The 19,622-nt window shown below is 38.9% G+C and overlaps 2 protein-coding genes across 9 annotated transcripts; both read left to right on the top strand.

Annotated features, from left to right (window-relative positions):
• Positions 1–1,926: 1,926 nt before the first annotated feature.
• On the top strand, positions 1,927–4,417 carry LOC133822520 (ribosomal RNA-processing protein 14-C-like). 7 transcript variants are annotated; one of them, XM_062254891.1, is made up of 3 exons: positions 1,934–2,073; positions 2,672–2,891; positions 3,238–4,417. In XM_062254891.1, exon 3 carries the CDS (start codon positions 3,238–3,240, stop codon positions 4,291–4,293), a length of 1,056 nt encoding a protein of 351 aa, XP_062110875.1. In that variant the 5' UTR covers positions 1,934–2,073; positions 2,672–2,891; the 3' UTR covers positions 4,294–4,417. The 7 variants fall into 7 exon arrangements, with proteins under 7 accessions (XP_062110873.1, XP_062110875.1, XP_062110874.1 ...); XM_062254890.1 differs by having other exon boundaries at positions 1,943–2,073; positions 2,669–2,891; XM_062254892.1 differs by having other exon boundaries at positions 1,945–2,087.
• A 1,483-nt stretch (positions 4,418–5,900) lies between these two features.
• LOC133822523 (probable plastid-lipid-associated protein 10, chloroplastic) lies at positions 5,901–19,298 on the top strand. 2 transcript variants are annotated; one of them, XM_062254897.1, is made up of 10 exons: positions 5,901–6,054; positions 6,864–7,021; positions 7,101–7,214; positions 7,358–7,492; positions 7,951–8,046; positions 8,320–8,400; positions 18,158–18,244; positions 18,434–18,510; positions 18,592–18,791; positions 18,888–19,298. In XM_062254897.1, exons 2-9 carry the CDS (start codon positions 6,866–6,868, stop codon positions 18,704–18,706), a joined length of 861 nt encoding a protein of 286 aa, XP_062110881.1. In that variant the 5' UTR covers positions 5,901–6,054; positions 6,864–6,865; the 3' UTR covers positions 18,707–18,791; positions 18,888–19,298. The 2 variants fall into 2 exon arrangements, with proteins under 2 accessions (XP_062110881.1, XP_062110883.1); XM_062254899.1 differs by having other exon boundaries at positions 5,938–6,141.
• Positions 19,299–19,622: the final 324 nt, after the last annotated feature.

Consider the following 19,622-nt stretch of genomic DNA (forward strand, 5'->3'; position numbering starts at 1 on the left):
GAGAGGAATGGTTTACTTTTGATGTACGAGCTGAGTTAGCCTCGGCCCCATCACGTGATGTCACACGCTACCCTAAGTTACGCGCCTCGGTTTCCTAACAGACCCTTGATATTTGGGGATTCGTGTGTCAGAATGTTAGGCCACTACTGTCCTTGGGAGGCGGTTCAGTGCAAAAACCACCCAAGAAGCGTGACCCCTAAGTAACCTGGTTTGGACCCTAAAAACTTTTCATCTTCTATATCCCGAATGAGTATTTTCTAAATTTGCCATGGATTACCCAACTTTACCCAGAAATTACCCAATTTTATGAATGTCATAGTTCTAAAGATATTTTAGGACCTACTCATTGAATCTAAGTTGAAGCCTATTTGCTAAAAACATTTGGGAAATAACCTAATATTGACTACGGTGAAGTGCGGGTGAGCATGGTGAAGAACAAAAAAAAAAAAAAAAAAGACCAGTAAAAGAAAAATTTCTTCAAAACCAAAAGACGAGGTACTTATAGTATGTTCTTCGATAGAAAGTAAACTTTGCAGGGGAAAGTTCCTGGAAGACTCTTGAGTAACTGGGTGCAACGAACGATTTTTGGGTTTTTCTGAGAAAGAAGAAGGATTCGGAAATATAGAAGAGAGAAAATATAGAAAAATTTCAAATGAAAAGTGGTGAAACCTGAAAATTGCCTACCCTATTTATACGTAAACGACATAAATTAATTTGGGCCATCCGATTTGGTTAGTACAAGATGCAAAGGCCATGGTTAAAAAGACAAAACGACGACAAAAATGTGACAAGACAATTATTGTAGGCCTCGAAACCCGAATAGACGCCAATTGTGGTATACCACGTGTCCAGTACTCGAGTAGTGGGCAGGCATGGTTTAATGCAACAGAAGTCTAAAAGTCCCTACTGTGTAGGTCAGAAGGTGACGACATGAACCACGAGCAGGGACTTGGGGGGCAAATGTTGTACCCTAATTTCAGCACGAGTCCTTCACTCAGCTCGGGCACAGCTGGCAAATAAATATACAGAGAAATATCAGACTTGGGGGGCAAATGTTGTACCCTAACCAAGGAAATGCTATCTGTTTATTATCCACGTAAGCAACTCCGGTTTCACATGGGCACGTGTGGTGTTAGGCGTCCTGAGTTTAACCCGAGCTACAGACATGAAGGTTGTGAAGCACGAGCTCATGATATTCAAATGGCTGCCGAAGTACGAGCTCGGAGAGATATCTAGCTCGTGATAATTCAAATATATTGCGTACCCGCGGATCCCTAAAGACTCGGGTACTTTTATACGATTATTTATGACCGGCCTGTCATATTTAATGTCCCAGATATTAGGAAACTATTTATTTTGTAATCAAATCATATCCCAATATAAATGTGAATTGCTTGTATTAAATGTAATAAATATGTAAATATGTGATTGACTCACGCGGTTACCTAAATCTGTCCATAGAATTTCTCTATAAATACTGAGAATATTAGACAGGAAAATAAGCGATTATTCTGTAACACTGAAACTCTGCCAAAATAGAGAAAGAAACAACAATAATATAGACTTGTGGATTAGGTGAATTTTAACCATTTAACAACGTAAAAAGATTTGTGTTCTTGTGAATTTATTTCATATTTTCGTTTATTATTAAGCACCAATCAACCTTATTATCTCTTAAATATACTGTTGGCGAAAAACCACGTCAACCCATGACAATAAAAATTTATAAGTAATTACACTTGACATCAAATATATTTTATTATTTTTAAAGTAATCATTAGAATATATAATTACTACTTTACCCAACTAATTCCAACACACTCTAAAATAATAATTGATTGTTTCTTTATTTTCCTCTCCTAATTTTGTAACTGCCTCGATAACTGATTTTTTTAACGTTTTCACCCTTTCTAAATACCATTTCCCAAAACTTATAAAGCATAACCATTTCTTGCCTTTCACTTCATCAGTCGACGATAGAGAGAAGCTCCTTGCACTTTCACGCCGGTCTACCACCTCCAATCCGCCACCGCACTCCAAACCCACACCACACCCACGCCGACGCCACTGTAGGTAAAGTTTACCTGGTAAACCCAACCTCTTGTACTCACTTCGCTAGCTCTCTTTCACCACAACTCTCCCTCCCTCCCTCTCTCTCTCTGTCTCTCACTCTCATGGAGTCATATGCCTTCATGGCGCCTCTTTCCTTCTCCTTTCCTCTCTCAGTGTTATATACTTTCATATATGGGATCATTGAGAATCTAGAATATACATATACGATTTTATATTATATAATGGGATCATTTGATTTTGTTCTCTTGATATTGAAATGATATATGATCATTTTCCGTTTCAACATTGAAATAATAATAGTAACTAATTTTTTCTGTGCAATTATGAAATTAAATAGGTCATTGATGTTTGGGAAAGTGGGTTTCGGGTTCCACATTTGACAATGTGATTTTGTGTAGTTGGCATGTTTGATAAAATGATTGTGTGAATAATTTGTTTGTGTAGTTTAATAGTAATCAAGATGCTTTATAAGCTTTCATGGTTATGCTTTATTGGTCATTAGAGAATTATGTTTTGTATTGTTAATGCTTTATATTTTTCAAAATTTTTATATATCTGACTGTTCATGTAATTTGTTCACAACTCATGTTCTTAGTAGTTGCTATTTTTGATTACATCCGATGTTTCTCGCCCACTGGAAGCATGTTCCATTTTGGATATTAAGAGCTAAAAAAGCTTCAGTTCCATTTTAATTTCTTCCTCATCATAGAGAAAGGGAAGCAGCCTAAACTCCTGAAACGACAAGTCCCCAAGACCTAAACCCTAAAACCCTAATTTGCACCCCAGTCTCTCTCTCTCAACGCCGGCCCCCAACGCAGGTTTTACTCCAATCAACTTTGATTGCAATTTAGAGTTCAGCTATGTTGATTTCAATTATATTAATTGTTCTCTCAAGTTGACATGGTTTTCACTTCTTTTGCTCTCTGTAATTTATAGATACGTGTTCGGATTAGAATTTTAGTAGAGCTTCAAGAATTAGGGTTTTCGTTTGGAGTTTACAAGTTTCTAAATGGGTTTCATTCGCTAAAGTTTAGTTTTTTAATTATTTTTTTTGGGGGAAAAATTTATTATCTTTTCTCTGTTTCGATTGTCTGTATTTGGTCTGGAAATTGTTTCTGGTGATTAACTTTCTGAAAAAATCTTAAATTTCAATAACTGGTTTAGATGAAGAAGAAAAGGGTCAAGTCTGGTGGTGAATCGACCACTGTTGTTGATTCGAAGTCTTTAATTCATCAGCATTCGCTCTTCTTTGACAAGTTAGTTGAGCTTATACCTGCTAAGTTCTATCTATCTATTGATGACAAGGATAAACCCTGGTATCAGGGTCTTAGCAAGGCCCAAAAGGCTTCGGCCAAGAAGGAAGCTAGGGAGAACATTAAGAAAGCTAGAAGGAATCGGTTAGATCCCGATAAGTCTTCTGCAACAACCCTTGATTTGCTGAAGGAGAGCTTGGAGAAGGAGAAAAAGGAGGTTGAGATTGATGCGGAAGATGAAACTGAGACTAAGCCTGTTTTGTCTGGTTTGGATGATGACAATAGGTCGGTCACATATGAAGAGCTGCGGCAACGGTTGCGTCGCAGAATTGAAGAGTTTCAGTCTAGTCGGAACACTGCAGGCTCGGAGCCTAGAATAACCAAGAGGTATGAGAGGAATGAGAGGAGAAGCATCGAGTATAAGAAGCGTAAAAGGGAAAATGAGTTCGGAGACAAAGCAGCTAAAACTGGTATTTCGGAGAAGAAAGTAGAGAAAGATGTTGAAGAAGCCTCAAAGGTGCTTTCATTTGGTCATGTCAAGCTCAGTAATGACGATGAGCACGAGAAGAAGAAGAGGAGGCTTTCGAAAGCAAAGGAACTGGAGAGAGCCAAGAAGTTGGAGGAAGCGAAGAATGATCCAGAGAAAGGAGAGATTATCTCAAAGAAGCATTCTTGGGATGCAGCCACGAGTAGGGCCGCTGGGAAAAAGGTTCACGACGATCCCAAGCTGTTGAAACAGAGCTTACACAAGGAGAAGAAGAGGCAACAGAAGAATGCTTTGAAGTGGAAGGAAAGGGTTCAAACTACGGAGAAATTGAAATCAGAAAGACAGGAGAAGAGGTCACAGAACATAGAGCAGAAGAAACAAGATAAGAAGACGCGGCGAATGGCAAAGAGGGAGAAGAAGCTCATGCGACCGGGATTTGAAGGTCGGAAGGAAGGTTTTATCAACGAAAAATCAGCCTAAAGATTTGATTGGCGTGCTATGACCATTATGTCATGAAAGCTTGAGTTTCACACGAATTGGTAAAAACAGAACATGAAGGCCTTGTGCCTTTATCAATATATGTTTTTTCACAAATTGGTTGGTCTATCTGTCTTGCATTATAGTTCAGCATATTCCAATTTAGGAGTTTACGTTTCTGCGTATTATTATTAATTTTTTTAAACCTTGCTAAAGTGTTGAATACGTTACATAGCTCTTGGCAATACGATGTGTTCAGCATATGTCACTGTTTGTTTTGAATAATTGAGTTGCCTTAGAAAGTGTAGAAGGACATAGGATGGAGTTAATATTAAACTTTTGTGTACAAAATGGTTCACTATTAGTCTTAAAAAAAACACGTGGGGTTTACACAAATTATTAACTTTATTTTATTAAAATTTGAACCAAATATAGGAATTTGAACCAAACATAGGAAGGAATTTAGATTCGCATTCCCACCTTTACTTTATCCTATGCCAAACACCCCTAAGTATTATGTAGGTTATATTAGTATTGTACAACTTGTTACAATTATCTATGAGATACAAATTGTCATCTACCAGATCATGTTTAGCCTTTGTTTTGGTTATAAATTAAGCATCTTTGGCATAACACAAACAATGGATCTTTGATTTTGGTTTCACTCATTACTATCGAAACAACAAAAGAGACGAACCGTCGTTATCACACCCAAGGTGGTCAAAGTTTAATATTACTACAGATAATAATGTAATGGTTTTTACTGTTGAAGATATTTAGAGAAAGTACATTGTTAGCATACAAAATTTTCTAACAAATAGTTTTGTGCATGGCATTGTTTCCGTTAAGTTAAAAATTAAGGCAACACTGTTTGATTTATCCTCACAAATTGAGCAAAAAAAAAAAAAAAACAAGATGTGTAAAGTGTATTTATGGTAATAAATATTGTTTGGTTGGAAATTTTTTACAGTTTAGACTACGAAATTAAATATTCAATTTGAACCTTTCTCCATTATGTGCTGTATGGGAAGAAAAGAAACGCTCACTAAGGATAAAAAAAATACTTTCATTCAATTTTTCTATTTCATCTCTAACATAATTTATCTAAGTATGAATGCTACATTACTACGTTATTCCATCTTTAAATATTATTAACTATTTTGTTAATTATTTACATATTAAAACAAATAGGATAGAATATGTTGGAAATTGAAAAATTTCAATTCCACAAATGTTAAATATGAATTATATTTTTCAAAAGAAATTTGTCTCATATGATGGGGCTCTGTTTTTTTATTTTATTTCTTGAGAAAAAAACTTAGTTTAAATTATGTTATGGCAATATTAATCGATAATAAGAACAAATCAATGTATACACCCACTGTATTAATTGACACATCTATGACTATACCTAAGTTATAATATAAAAAAGACATTATTGTTTGATTCTTTTTTCAAAGAACAAACATTCTTTAAAATCAAGGATTTGAAAAAGGGACCACTCTAATTTCCTTTAAACGAACTCTAACTATTTTTGTTTAAGGACCAAAATGATAAATATTTATAATTAGGGATCAAAACATAATTTCTGTTTTATTGTTAGTGAAGTAAACGTTGGCTAAGACATCCTTTTATTTATTAACCGGGGAAAGCAAACGTGGGCCGTAGAAGACGAACCACACAACTGCGACAGCTGATAGAGCTCAGGATCACAAGAGTGGGAAGACGATTCTGAGTTTCTGATTTTATATATAAAAAAAACAGGTATTTTACATAATTCTTCTCTTTTTCCTCTAAAATGGGTACCCAGAGGAAGAAAAAAAGTTAACAGCAAAAGTTTTCCTCCAACAGGTATCAAAGAATCATATTCTCACATGGGTTCACTAACTTAAATCAAAAGATTATACTTTTTTTGGTGATTTTCATAGCATTTCGAAATGGGGTCGCTATACATTTTCTTGAGAAAAGCTTTAATGAAAGTTACAACCTTTTTATGTTGAATTTTATAATCTGGGAGCTGAAATCATGTGGTTAATGCGTTGAATTTTGGCCCCTCTTTTGCTATATTGTTTTTTAAATCATGTGTTGTAACTTGTCTGAGTGATGCTTCAAAATGCTCATATAATGGGTTTGGCTTATTAGCCATGAGGATAGTTCGAGTAGTTGGTGATGGTTTGCTCTACTTGGGAATGTGCTTACGTTGCATTTCTCACAAAAACTGTACGGTGTAGTTGGAGAACCCAGTTTTGAACTTGAGCTGTGAAGTGACTATGGGGAGGATTTCTGGGATTTTGAAAAAGAATAAAGTGATAATGGCTTTTGCATTCTTGCATATGAATGGATACCAGTCCTACTGTCCAATACCTGGGAGCAATTTAGTTTTATTATTTATTTTGTCTTTATTTAATTTTTGCGTAAGAAAAGAGGTTTTTTTTTTTTTTTTTTTCATTGAGTTACTGAATTAGCTAGCTTATTACATGTTAGCAAATACTTCTTTTTGCCTGTTTTAGTTGGTATCTGAATTCATTCGAACTTTTGTTGTAATCCAACACTAATATGGGTATTTTGTTAAGAAATGGACCTGGCTTTTGCTTCCCCCATGTATCTGTCTACTGGAAAGAGAACTCTTGAGAAGATTAAGCCTCATAGCTCCATGCTTACTGCAAGCCAAAAGTCTTTTCCTCGGAGATTATCACCATGTTTGGCAACTTTATCATCCCAAGTAACTCAGGTTTTTTTTCTTTCCTCTCTTATTTTATTTTCTGGTTATACTATCTTACCTACATATGTGCTGACTGTTTTGGTTCCAGGCATTGGAATTTGAGGTTGAGAACAAAAAACATGATTTGTTGAGAGCAGTTCAGGACACCCAACGGGGCCTCACAACAACGGCTGATCAGCGCTCTCTAATAGAGGAGGCCTTGGTTTAGTTCCTTCTTTAAGTAGTTTGAATTATCTTATTTAGGGTCACTTGTGTATAAGCTTGGACAATAAAGTGTGATTGACACAGATTAAGCTAGTAATAGATTGAAGTTGTTCTATACTAAAGTGAGCAAGAAACTGGCAGGTGAGCGTGGAAGGGTACAACAGGGGTACTCCAATTGACTTGGTGAAATTGGATGGGACATGGCGCTTGCAGTATACCTCTGCTTCTGATGTTCTCATTCTTCTGGAGGCTGCTGCAAGGCTTCCTTTCTTCCAGGTTTACACCATTAGTCTATGTTTCTCATTTCTTTAAGATGCCCTCATCGCTTTTTATTCAGAGGACCCAGAAAAAGAAACGAGAGAGAAGGAAGCAGAACTCGGGAATTTATCCTCTAAGGATCTTGGTGATTTAATTTGCTTGATTCTGATAGTTTAGCCCTTTAATCTATTAATTATACCTGAAATTCTCACTTCCTAGAGTGTGGAGCCTTGTTCTTTTTTTGCAAGTGTTTTCTTGTAGAAACTTTTATATAGTGAATAGTCATGAAATGCTTTATGGATCCTATTTCAACAATTCAAATCAGAGTCATGATCTTTTATTTTTCTTTTCTCTGGTTTGGGCTTGTACTCGTAAATTGTGCTGTTTTCTTTACTCTACATTATGTTAGTTACGTTTTTTGAGATGGTTTGTTTTCTGTTGTTCCTCTATCTTATTTTCAATTATTGTGGTTATAGGTTGGGCAGATCTATCAGAAATTTGAATGTCGGGATCAATCTAGGGGAGGTATAATCCGAAATGTTGTTCGATGGAGTATCCCAAATCTGTTTGAGGTATAGATTGGCCTTTTACCAACTTCAGTACAAGATATAAGATACATGTTAATGTAACTTCTGATTTAAAGCTGCATATTTTGGTTTGGAGATATATACCTGGGACAAGTTTCAGATTTGTAATTTTCAAGCAAATTGGTTGGAGAATATACAAGGCAATTTCAAATGCATAGGGCTTCTATTGTTTTAATTTAATTTAATTTAAATTTTACAGGACTCCGTTCTATGAAGCTCAAATTTTACATTTAATGCTATTTGGTTTCATACTTGAAGGAACAAGAGGGTGCAACTTTGCTTGTTTCTGCAAAATTTGATGTCGTTTCCGTTCGTAATATCTACCTTCAGTTTGAAGAGGTATGTTTTTCTGCCTTTTGTGAAACATGACTGTAGAAATATCAGCAAAATATTTTGTATTTAATTGTATGTAATATTGTGAACTAATTCGGTATCATTCTAGCTAGGGAATCTGAATTAATGCGTTTCCTTTTATGTATATATTGCTTGATTCTAGGACTAATTAGTTGACCTAGGATAGTTGTCAGAGTTACATCTGATTTGTACAACTTTTGTGCTTATTTTGTATACAGCCTATATATAGGCTATTGCTTATAAATGAATAAATCAATCAAGTATTTTTCCACATGGTATCAAAGCTTCTTTTCTGAGCTCAATTGTTTTCATTCTGACCATTGAAAATCACTACTCCAACTGATCTCAACACCACTGGCAACAATCTGCCATCTCTGAAATTTCAAAAACCTCTACTGAGGTTGTTTATTATCACTTTGAACCGCTTAATCTTCAAATCACCATTCTCTTTCACCAACAATTCTGAAGGGCATGCTTTGACATTCCCTTTCACCACATACTAGATTGCGCAACTCCATCAACTTCTCAATTCTGCCACCAGACCATATCTGAACAATTCCCCAGTCCCAAGTACTTCTACTGCCTTTACGACTCAAACCACTCCCTGGAATATTGACTCTAGCGCATCCGACCATATGACTAGTCAATCTAAACTGTTTACCACCTATAGCCAATGTCCAGGTACTATGAAAATAATGGTGTAAACCTGGAAGAAAGGAAGCCTATAAAGCTTGTTTAAATGTGAAGTGTGTCAATTTGCAAAACATTGTATTTTTTCGTTCTCACCCCTATAAAGCATCTCATCCATTCACTCTCATTCAAAGTGACATGTGGGGGCCATCCTGTGTTACAAGTGTTGTTTCAAACACTTGCTAGTTATATCATTCATCGATGAACATACACACCTAACTTGGGTATATCTTTTAAAAGATAAATTTGATGTTGTTGCTACTTTTAAAAAAAAATTCATTCAATGATTAAAAATTAATTTCATGCTAATCTCCAAGTTTTGCACATTGATAATGACATCGAATATTTTAATTCTCTCTTAGGTGATTATCTTCTCTCTAATGGTATAATCCATCAAGGTTCACGTGTCAATACTCCCCAACAAAATGGGATTGCCGAAAGAAAAGATCAACATTTATTAGAAGTTGATAGGGCACTCATGTTCACTACTTCTGTTCCTAGGCATTTTTGGGGTGAGGCTGTCTTAACAACAACCTATTTAATCAATAGAATGCCTTCTCATTTCTTACAACATCAAACTCCAATTTCGTTACTTCTTAAAGCTTATCCTCAAACTCATCTTATATATGATATTCCATTATAAATGTTTGGTTTGTACCTCATATGTTCATGTTTTAGGTCCTAATAATACCAAATTTGATCCCGTTCTCAAAAATGTGTTTTCCTTGGTTATTCTTCCACATAATAAAGGCTAAAAATGTTATAATCCAGTCACCCATCGCATGCATGTTTCATTAGATGTCACATTTATTAAAGAACATCGTTTCTATACCAACACTTCGCTTCAGCGAGGGACTGTCATTGATGCTCGCTGTTGGGATACTTGTCTCCCAATGATAGGACTTGAGTTTGGTCTGCCCATTGCATACACTCTTGTTCTAAATTCTGAAAAAATCATCCTTGACATACAGCCAGAAAAAGAGTTGCTGGTTTATACTAGGCGACGGGGTAAACATCAAGTAATACAGCCAACTATGGACTCCACATTTCATTAGTCTGAACTAGAGACAAATCCCATTGTAAGTAATTCTCTGAACCCCATCTAACCTGATTCCAATCCTAATCTTGAGTACCCTAGTGTGATAGAATCAAATCTACCCATTGCAAAAAGGAGGGGAGTTAGGAGTTGTACTTTACATCCTATATCTAAGTATGTGTGTTACAACATATTATTTAAAGTTCAAAACCTTTGCTACCAACATTGAGGAATTGATCATTCCAAGGAATATTGATGAAGCTCTTTCGGTTCCTGAATGGAAGAGAGCAGTTGATGAGAAAATAGATGCGCTGGAAAATAGTTGTCCAGCCCAAAGACAAGCATGTGGTAGGATGCAAGTGGGTATTCACATTAAAATACAAAGCTGATAGCACTATAGACAGGTACAAGGCAAGGCTGGTTGCAAAGGGTTTACTCAAACACATGGAGTGGACTACACAGAGACATTCACACCAGTGGAAAAATTAAATACAATAAGAATTCTATTATCAATAGCTGCTAATTTTAATTGACCTTTGCAACAACTTGATATTAAGAACGCATTCTTGAATGAAAATTTAGAAGAGGAGGTCTATATGAAAATCCCTCCTGACTTTGAAGGAAAATATGGAAAGGAAACTGTATGTCACTTAAAGAAATCTCTTTATGGCTTGAAGCAATCACCACGTGCATGGTTTGAGAGGTTTAACCAAGTGATTAAGAAGCATGAGTGCAAACAAGGTTAATCTGATAATACCCTATTTTTCAAACATTCAATAGATGATAAGATTGCACTTCCTATTGTCTATGTAGATGATATGGTTCTAACTGGAGATGACCTTAATGGGTTGGAAAAACTTAAAAAATTGCTAGCCCAGGAATTTGAGGTAAAGGATCTTGGTCAGATGAGATATTTTTTGGGTATGGAGATTGCAAGAACCAAACAAAGGGTTTCAGTCTCAATGTAAGTATGTTATTGATCTACTCAAAGAGACAGGCATACTTGGGTGTAAACCAGTAGCAACACCAGTGGAACCCAAAGGGAAGTACAAGCTAGTGATAAAAGTAAAACTGATGGACAAAGGGATGTACCGACAACTAACGGGGAAATTGATCTATTTGTCTCATGCAAAAGACCAAATATTGCCTTTGCAGTTAGATTGGTTAGTCAGTATATGCACAATCCTTTAGAAGAAAACTTGGAAGCAGTTTACATGATATTACGGTATCTAAGGTATGAAGAAAGAGGTGTAGAAGCTTTCACAGATGCAAATTAGGCAGGTTCAGTTGAGGACAGAAGATTAGCCTCGGGATATTGTACCAAGGTATGAGGGAATCTTGTTACTTGGAGAAGTAAGAAACAACCTGTTGTAGCAAGAAGCAATGCAGAAGCTGAGGTTAGAGCCTTGCTCTAGGAGTATGTGAATGGATTTGGATTAAACATGTTCTTGAAGAAATACAACTTCAAAGGATTAATCCTATGAAACTCTATAGCGACAATAAATCAACAATCAATATAACACACAATCCGGTTCATCATGATAGAACCAAACATGTGGAGCTGGATAGTCATTTCATAAACAAAATATTGAAGAAAAAGAACTGTGTTATTTATGTGCCAAGCAAACAACAAGTTGCTGACTTGCTAACTAAAGGATTATCATAGGAAAGTTTTGATGAACAAGTGTGCAAGCTGAGCATGTGGGATTTGTATGCTCCAGTGATAGGCCCGATAAGCCTATCATTCGGTTCAGGTACACGAACCAGGGGTAGGCCGAGTCATTTTGTAGTGGATAATTTGTTAATTGGTTAGAAGGGTAATTTGGGCAAGTGTTAGCCTATTAGTGGGAAAAGGAAGCTATGATTCTGTTATGCAAGAATTAAGGGAATTCTAGGCATCATGGAGGTTTCTCTCTCCTTTTGTGTATGAACTCATTTTCAATTTTATTCAATAGAGCTTCTGGTTGTTCTTTGCTGGTTTACTGTTCCATTGGTTTATTATTGTATTATTCTGGTAGCATTTATGTTTCTGTGAGTTACTGGCAGGTCCTATTAATTGGTATCAGAACCAGTCCCGGTGTTGTGCATGCCGATCTCAACCAGGATGGAATCTCGCGTGGAGGGTGTTGAATCGTCTCTGTCCTCTGTCCAGCATCAGCTTCAGGATCACGGTTTGCTACTTAAGGAGCACGGGGTGGAGCTCGGCTCCATGAAGGAAGTGCTGGATCGCCTGGTTACGGCTCAGGGTCGGGTGGCTGACGAACTCGCGTCGTTGCGAGAGGGGACGTTGGGCGGCCTTGGTTCGCATCGCCGACTGCCTAGCGAGGGTTCGGCCGTGACGGGTGGTGGTTCTTCCAGCCGTGGCGTCGATTGTGGTGAGCGGCGGTCGGAATTTCAGCCCCGTAAGATTGAATTGCCAGTTTTTGTGGGTGACGATCCAGATGAATGGACCTATCGGGCTGAACGCTACTTCGGGTTGCAGCGACTGTCCTCAACCGAGCAATTAGAGGCTGCGGTTTCGTGTTTGGAGGGGGCGGCCTTGAATTGGTTTCGTTGGGAGAACCAACGGCGCCTTATTACAACTTGGGAGGAACTGAAATTGCTGTTGTTACGGCGATTTCGTCCCGTGGGTGAAGGTTCGGTTTATGACCGATTTTTTGTTCTGCAGCAAGTGGATTCGGTTCAGGAATACAGAAGGAAGTTTGAAGCTCTAGCTGCTTCAGTGGAGACGATGGGAGAAGCTGCTTTACGGGCTGCATTTTTGAAAGGGCTGAAAGTGGAAATCCAGGCCCCTTTGAGAGTGTTGGAGCCCAACGGGCTGATTCACATGATGGAGCTAGCTGAACAACTTGAAGCAACCCAGGCCCTCACTAAAGGCCTTCGGACTGGGCCAGCTGGGCCCGTTAGGTCTAGTCCAAGACCTCCCTTGGGCACTCTGTCTATCCCTGATGTTCATGGTAAGGGTACTTTCGTACTTTCCCCTTCTTCTTCCTCCACTTCGACTTCCACGATCACCAGCCCCAAACCAGTCACGGCTCCAGCCCAGACTTCGACCTATCAGCGCCTTTCCGAGGCAGAAATCCAGGAGAAGAAACGTCGTGGTGTCTGCTTTAAGTGTGATGGACGTTGGACGCGGGGCCATGAGTGCTCGCAGGCTGAAGTGCAGGTCATTCTTATTCAAGATGACGCCATGGAGGATTCGGCCACTGATCCGCTTGGGGCAGCCTTGGGTGTGACGGCATCAGCGGGGGAGGCGGAAGCCCAGTTGGTGGAAGTGTCGTTGAATGCGGTGGTTGGGTTAACCTCTCCCAAGACCATGAAAATTCTGGGCTCGATCTTAGGTCATGAAGTAGTTGTTTTGGTGGATAGTGGGGCGACCCACAATTTTATTACACGGAGTTGGCCCAGAAACTTACGCTGCCGGTGTCCGAGACTGAGACATACGGGGTACAAATGGGCAGTGGGAACGCAGTGAAGGGGGCGGGAGTGTGTCGTTCGGTTCATTTACAATTACAAGGCATCGAAATTGTGGAAGACTTCCTTCCTTTGCAGCTGGGTAGTACAGACGTGATTTTGGGAGTTCAATGGTTAGAAACTTTGGGAGAAACTACACATCACTGGAAAGAACATACTATGAAGCTTAGAGTCCGCGGGCAACCTATTGTCTTACACGGGGATCCTCTCCTGCATAAAACGTGTATATCATTGAAGCAAATGATTCGCTTATTACAGACTGAGAAGCATGGCGTGTGGGTCGAACTGGGTTGTACAGAAGTATCTCAGCTTTTCGCTGTCTATTCGGAGGGAGTACAGCAAGTGTTGCAATGGTTTCGCAACGTATTCGACACCCCATCTTCGCTGCTACCCCAGCGTCGTCATGACCATGCCATTATACTTCAGCCAGATGCAGCTCCTGTGAGTATTCGACCCTATCGCTACCCCCACGGCATCAAAGACGAAGTCGAAAAGTTGGTTCAAGAGATGTTACGAACAGGAGTGATACAACCAAGTACCAGCCCCTTTTCGAGCCCGATTCTGCTAGTTAAGAAAAAGGACGGGGGTTGGCGTTTTTGTGTGGATTACAGGGCACTAAATCGAGCCACGGTGCCCGATAAGTTCCCCATACCAGTTATAGATGAGCTGATTGATGAGCTCCATGGCGCTCAAGTATTCTCCAAACTGGATTTACGCTCGGGCTACCATCAGATTCGCGTACGGCAGGAGGACATTCATAAAACTGCATTTCAGACTCATGAAGGCCATCATGAGTTCGTGGTGATGCCGTTTGGGTTGACAAATGCCCCAGCCACTTTTCAGTCACAAATGAACGACATTTTCATACCTCATTTACGAAAGCGGGTTTTGGTATTCTTCGATGACATTCTTGTGTATAGCCCGGATGAGCAAACCCATGTCAAGGATCTTGAGATCGTTTTACAAACACTGTCGGACCACCAGTTTTTTGCAAATCTTAAGAAGTGTTGTTTTGGACAGCGGCAAGTTGAATATTTGGGGCATATCATTTCAGGTGCGGGTGTGGCCGTGGACCCTTCAAAGATCCAGTCAATGGTGGATTGGCCGCTACTAAGAACGTTAAAGGAGCTACGGGGATTTCTTGGGTTGACTGGGTATTATAGGAAGTTTGTTAAGAACTATGGCGAAATAGCTCGGCCTCTTACGGAGCAACTGAAAAAGGACCAGTTTAAGTGGAATGAAACAGCCACAATCGCCTTTGAGGAGCTTAAAAAACGGCTCACTACAGTCCCTGTTTTGGCGATGCCCGATTTTATCAAGCCTTTCATAGCGGAGACCGATGCATCGGGGTTTGGCATAGGGGCTGTTTTAATGCAGGAAGGAAGGCCACTCGCATATTTCAGTCAAGTGTTGAAGGCTAAAGCTCGGCTGAAATCCATTTACGAGAAGGAGCTTATGGCTATTGTCCTTGCGGTACTAAAATGGAGACCTTATTTACTTGGTAGGCGGTTTATTGTTCGAACGGACCAAAAAAGTCTTAAGTTTTTGTTGGAGCAGCGGCTGGTTACTCCGGAACACCAAAAATGGCTGGTCAAACTATTGGGTTACGATTTTGATATACAATATCGGCCGGGAGAGACCAATCGTGCCGCTGATGCTTTATCGCGGGTCAGCCAGGTAGAATGCGCACTGTTGACATCGACCACGTGGCTGGATTGGGGGTTAGTGCACCGTGAAATTACAGCCGACCCATTCTTGTCTCGGATTCAGCGTGAGTTGGAGCAAGGAAAACAGATTGCTGGTTTTTCATTATCCCAACAGCGGTTACTCTATAAAGGACGCTTGGTTTTATCTTCTTCTTCAGCTTTATTGCCACATTTTCTAAGGGAGTATCACTGTTCATCTATTGGAGGACATTCTGGCGAATTGCGTACTTATCACAGGCTGAAAGGAGACGTGTATTGGGTGGGAATGAAAGCTAAAGTATTGGAGTTTGTTCGCTCTTGCGATGTATGCCAGCGAAACAAGTATTTGGCCATGTCTCCTGGGGGATTACTACAGCCTCTTTCGTTGCCGGCACAGGTTTGGGAGGAATTAACCATGGATTTTATAGAGGGACTGCCCAAATCCGAGGGGGTGGATACTATTTTAGTGGTGGTGGATAGATTGAGCAATTATAGCCACTTCATCGGCCTCCGTCACCCATTTACCGCCAAAACAGTGGCTGAAGCGTTCGTTGTACATGTAGTAAAACTACACGGTATACCTCTCTCTATTGTGTCAGACCGCGACAGAATTTTCCTTAGCCATTTCTGGTTTGCATTGTTCAAATTGCAAGGCACAGAACTCCGCCACAGCACCGCTTATCACCCCCAAACAGATGGACAGTCGGAGGTGGTCAACCGGTGCCTTGAAACGTACCTCCGCTGTTTTGCTTCGAATAGACCAAAAGCGTGGGCAAAGTGGCTTTCATGGGCTGAATATTGGTACAATACGTCGTACCATTCTTCACTGGGCTGTACGCCATTTAAGGTGCTGTACGGGCGAGATCCGCCTCCTTTAATCCGCTATGCAGCTGGATCGAATCATGTTGTCGCGGTGGATCAAATGCTGGAAGAACGGGACTCTTTTCTAGATGATTTGAAGATGCACTTGCTGCGTGCACAACAGAAGATGAAAGACAGCGCTGATGGGTCACGCAGACAGGTGGATTTTGAGGTGGGTGACAAGGTTTTCGTGAAGCTTCGCCCTTACAGAGAGAAATCGCTAGCCACACGCAAAAATGAGAAGCTGTCGGCAAGGTATTACGGCCCTTTTTCTGTTCTGAAACGTGTTGGCAAGGTGGCATACCATCTCAGTTTGCCTCCATCAGCCGCTATTCACCCAGTATTTCATGTCTCGCAACTCCGAGCGGCTATTGGCAACGCCCATTCGTCCCCTACCCTGCCTCCTACACTCACATCAGATCTGGAATTAATTGTTGAACCTGCTGAACTGTTGAATGTGAGGCAGAATCCAGCGTCCCCGGGGCAGGAGGTTGAAGTGTTGATTCGCTGGAAGGATTTACCACTTTTTGAGGCCACCTGGGAGAATTTTGAGACCATTCGCAGCCAGTTTCCAGCTTTTAACCTTGAGGACAAGGTTCTCAAATTTGGGGGGAGTAATGATAGGCCCGATAAGCCTATCATTCGGTTCACCTATACTAGGAGGGGAACCGGGTACACGAACCAGGGTAGGCCGAGTCATTTTGTAGTGGATAAATTGTTAATTGGTTAGAAGGGTAATTTGGGCAAGTGTTAGCCTATTGGTGGGAAAAGGAAGCTATGATTATGTTATGCAAGAATTAAGAGAATTCTAGGCATCATGGAGGTTTCTCTCTCCTTTTGTGTATGAACTCATTTTCAATTTTATTCAATAGAGCTTCTGGTTGTTCTTTGCTGGTTTACTGTTCCATTGGTTTATTATTGTATTATTCTGGTAGCATTTATGTTTCTGTGAGTTACTGGCAGGTCCTATTATCCAGCTTGAGGGAGGTGTAGAAATATTAGCATAATATTTTGTATTCAATTGTGTGTAATATTGTGAATTAATTCAGTATCATTCCAGCTAGGGAATCTGAATTAATATGTTTCCTTTTATGTATATGTTGTTTGTTTCCTTTTACATCTGATTTGTACAGCTTTAGTGCTAGTTGTGTATACAGCCTATATATATAGGTTATTACTTGATGCTAATTTTGTATACAGCCTATAAATATATATATATATATAGGCTATTACTTGTAAATGAATAAATCAATCAAGTATTTTTCCACAATGACTGTCGAATTTTTCAAGTTTAAATGTGTGTGGCTGTTCAACTCTGGTGTAGCATAATTCAATCTGGTGTATTGTTTACCTGCCTTTTTTGAGTCGTATTCACACTGCTCCTTCTTTAACTTCGAATAGCTTCAGGACCCTCTATCATTTCTTTCATATGCATTTTCTCATTTATCATTCTTTTGGAGTCACTTGATATGCAGCATTTAACATACAAATGAAGGCAGCAAGGTCCACATTTAGTACTAAGCCAATGCTCTATTTTTCTTCCAAAATATGCATTGTCTATAATATTTGATAGTACCTAAATTTATTAATGTCTTTGTAGATGAGTTTTTATTTAATTCTTGGCTTGTTCAAATGCCAAATCATTGTGAAATGATGTTGATGTAGTTTCAATTATACTGAATAACCAAGTCTATCTATTCATCCATCTGTATCAATGTGTGCTTATTTTAAAAAGTAATCTTCATCTTGGGTGCCATGAATTTAATTATCTTTCTGTGCCATGCCATGCAATGCCTTATTTATTTTCTTCAAGTCTTAATTGATTGACACTTCAACCTCTTTTCACGAAAGCTCTAAATGAATTGATCCATATACTTTGCAAAAGGCCAGCTATAATGCTGCACTTTCTTTTGAGCATCACTACTTAGTTTCGTTTACAATTTCTGAATATTCTGCTTCTAAACTTTATCTGAGGCCCTCAAGTTTTATATGGCAGATCACTGTTCAAAATATAAAAATCAGTGAAGAACTGCAGGCTCTAATCGCCCCAGCAATACTACCCCGATCATTTTTAAGTCTGCAGGTAAACAACTTTAAACAACATTGTTCTGTACATTACCTTTCACATATGGTGCGATTACAACTTCAATCCACTGGATTGTATTTAAAGCTCTATGCCAACAAAAATTCAGTTCATTAATTACCAATGCATATATAGTTTTACATGAATAAATACCTCTGGCTATGAAAGCTTATGAATCCTTTTTTACAGATTTTGCAGTTCCTTCGTTCTTTCAAAGCTCAATTTCCTGTAACAAATAGAGCACTTTCTGCAACAGATCCAGGAAGGTAGAACGTGTTATCATGAATATTGTTTAACATTTCCCTCCTAGATATGCATGTTAAAGTTAAAACATACCTGAATTGCAGACGATCAATAGGTGGTCTATATTACCTTTCTTACTTGGATTCCAACATGCTTTTGGGGCGCTCAGTTGGTGGAGGAGGAGTATTTGTCTTTACTAAAGCTCAGCCCCTTGACTGAAGATATGCATGTTACAGCTAGCCGGCAAAGTGTCTGATTTTAAAATGATTATTTGGTAGCGTGGTATTGGAACTTCCATTTTCATGTATGTAAGAAAACTCGTAATTGTCGTGATGTTTTTAACTGAAGGAACTGGAATTTGGTAGGACATTGTTCTCACCTTGGTGCTTCTTGTATGCAGAAAAATTGAGAAGGGAGATCTTCAAAGACATGTATCTGACATTGTTCTTTTACTTAGCCTGCGTAATCTTCATGTTTCCAGCTCTGATCAAGGTGAAGTTGATTCTTATGTACACGTATACGACTAATGGAGTAGTTTGGAAATTGTTATTTGGAGTTGCTTTCTTCATGGCAGCTATGGTGTTCATATGTTTACTGGATGCAACCAAAAAAAAACTCAGTATATAATTTAAACAAGTATATCACAGAATGCGTTAAAGGTAAAGAAACTTCATGGGTTATTCATACTCGTGAGCTGTGTAATATGGTGAATATGCTTAAGCATACTTAATAATGGATTGATGTAGTTGAAAAGACTTGATTTTGTGAAAATATCAAGCTCCTTCAATGACATGCGTGTTCTTACAGGCCACTGAAATATTGTCATGTTTTGTTCACATGTACATCATTCTTTCTTGTAGTCCAAATCAAACGACATTTCTTCGTTTTCTTGTATTTGTAAATCTGATGAAAAGTCATTTTGGTTCTTTACACGCCATGCCATTTTGAATCAGTTGTCTCTCTACCTTGTATCATTTTCACTCCACTTGAAGTGAAACACATTTCAAAAAAGGGTTCATTATTTCATTTCATCGGTACCTTTGTTTATTTTTTGCTCTGACCAGTACCTTTATTATTAAATTTTTTAACACGGAAATTCTACATTGCCAACTTTAAAAAACTGATAACGTATACT

Source organism: Humulus lupulus, chromosome 3 (assembly GCF_963169125.1).
Source record: "Humulus lupulus chromosome 3, drHumLupu1.1, whole genome shotgun sequence".
In the NCBI taxonomy this organism is placed as follows: Eukaryota; Viridiplantae; Streptophyta; class Magnoliopsida; order Rosales; family Cannabaceae; genus Humulus; species Humulus lupulus.

Coding starts and splice junctions, on each gene's coding strand:
- LOC133822520 (XM_062254889.1), top strand. CDS start 3,238: ATGAAGAAGAAAAGGGTCAAGTCTGGTGGTGAATCGACCACTGTTGTT.
- LOC133822523 (XM_062254897.1), top strand. CDS start 6,866: ATGGACCTGGCTTTTGCTTCCCCCATGTATCTGTCTACTGGAAAGAGA. Junction 7,493..7,950: donor CAAGGCTTCCTTTCTTCCAG/GTTTACACCATT, acceptor TTGTGGTTATAG/GTTGGGCAGATCTATCAGAA. Junction 18,511..18,591: donor TCTGCAACAGATCCAGGAAG/GTAGAACGTGTT, acceptor CCTGAATTGCAG/ACGATCAATAGGTGGTCTAT.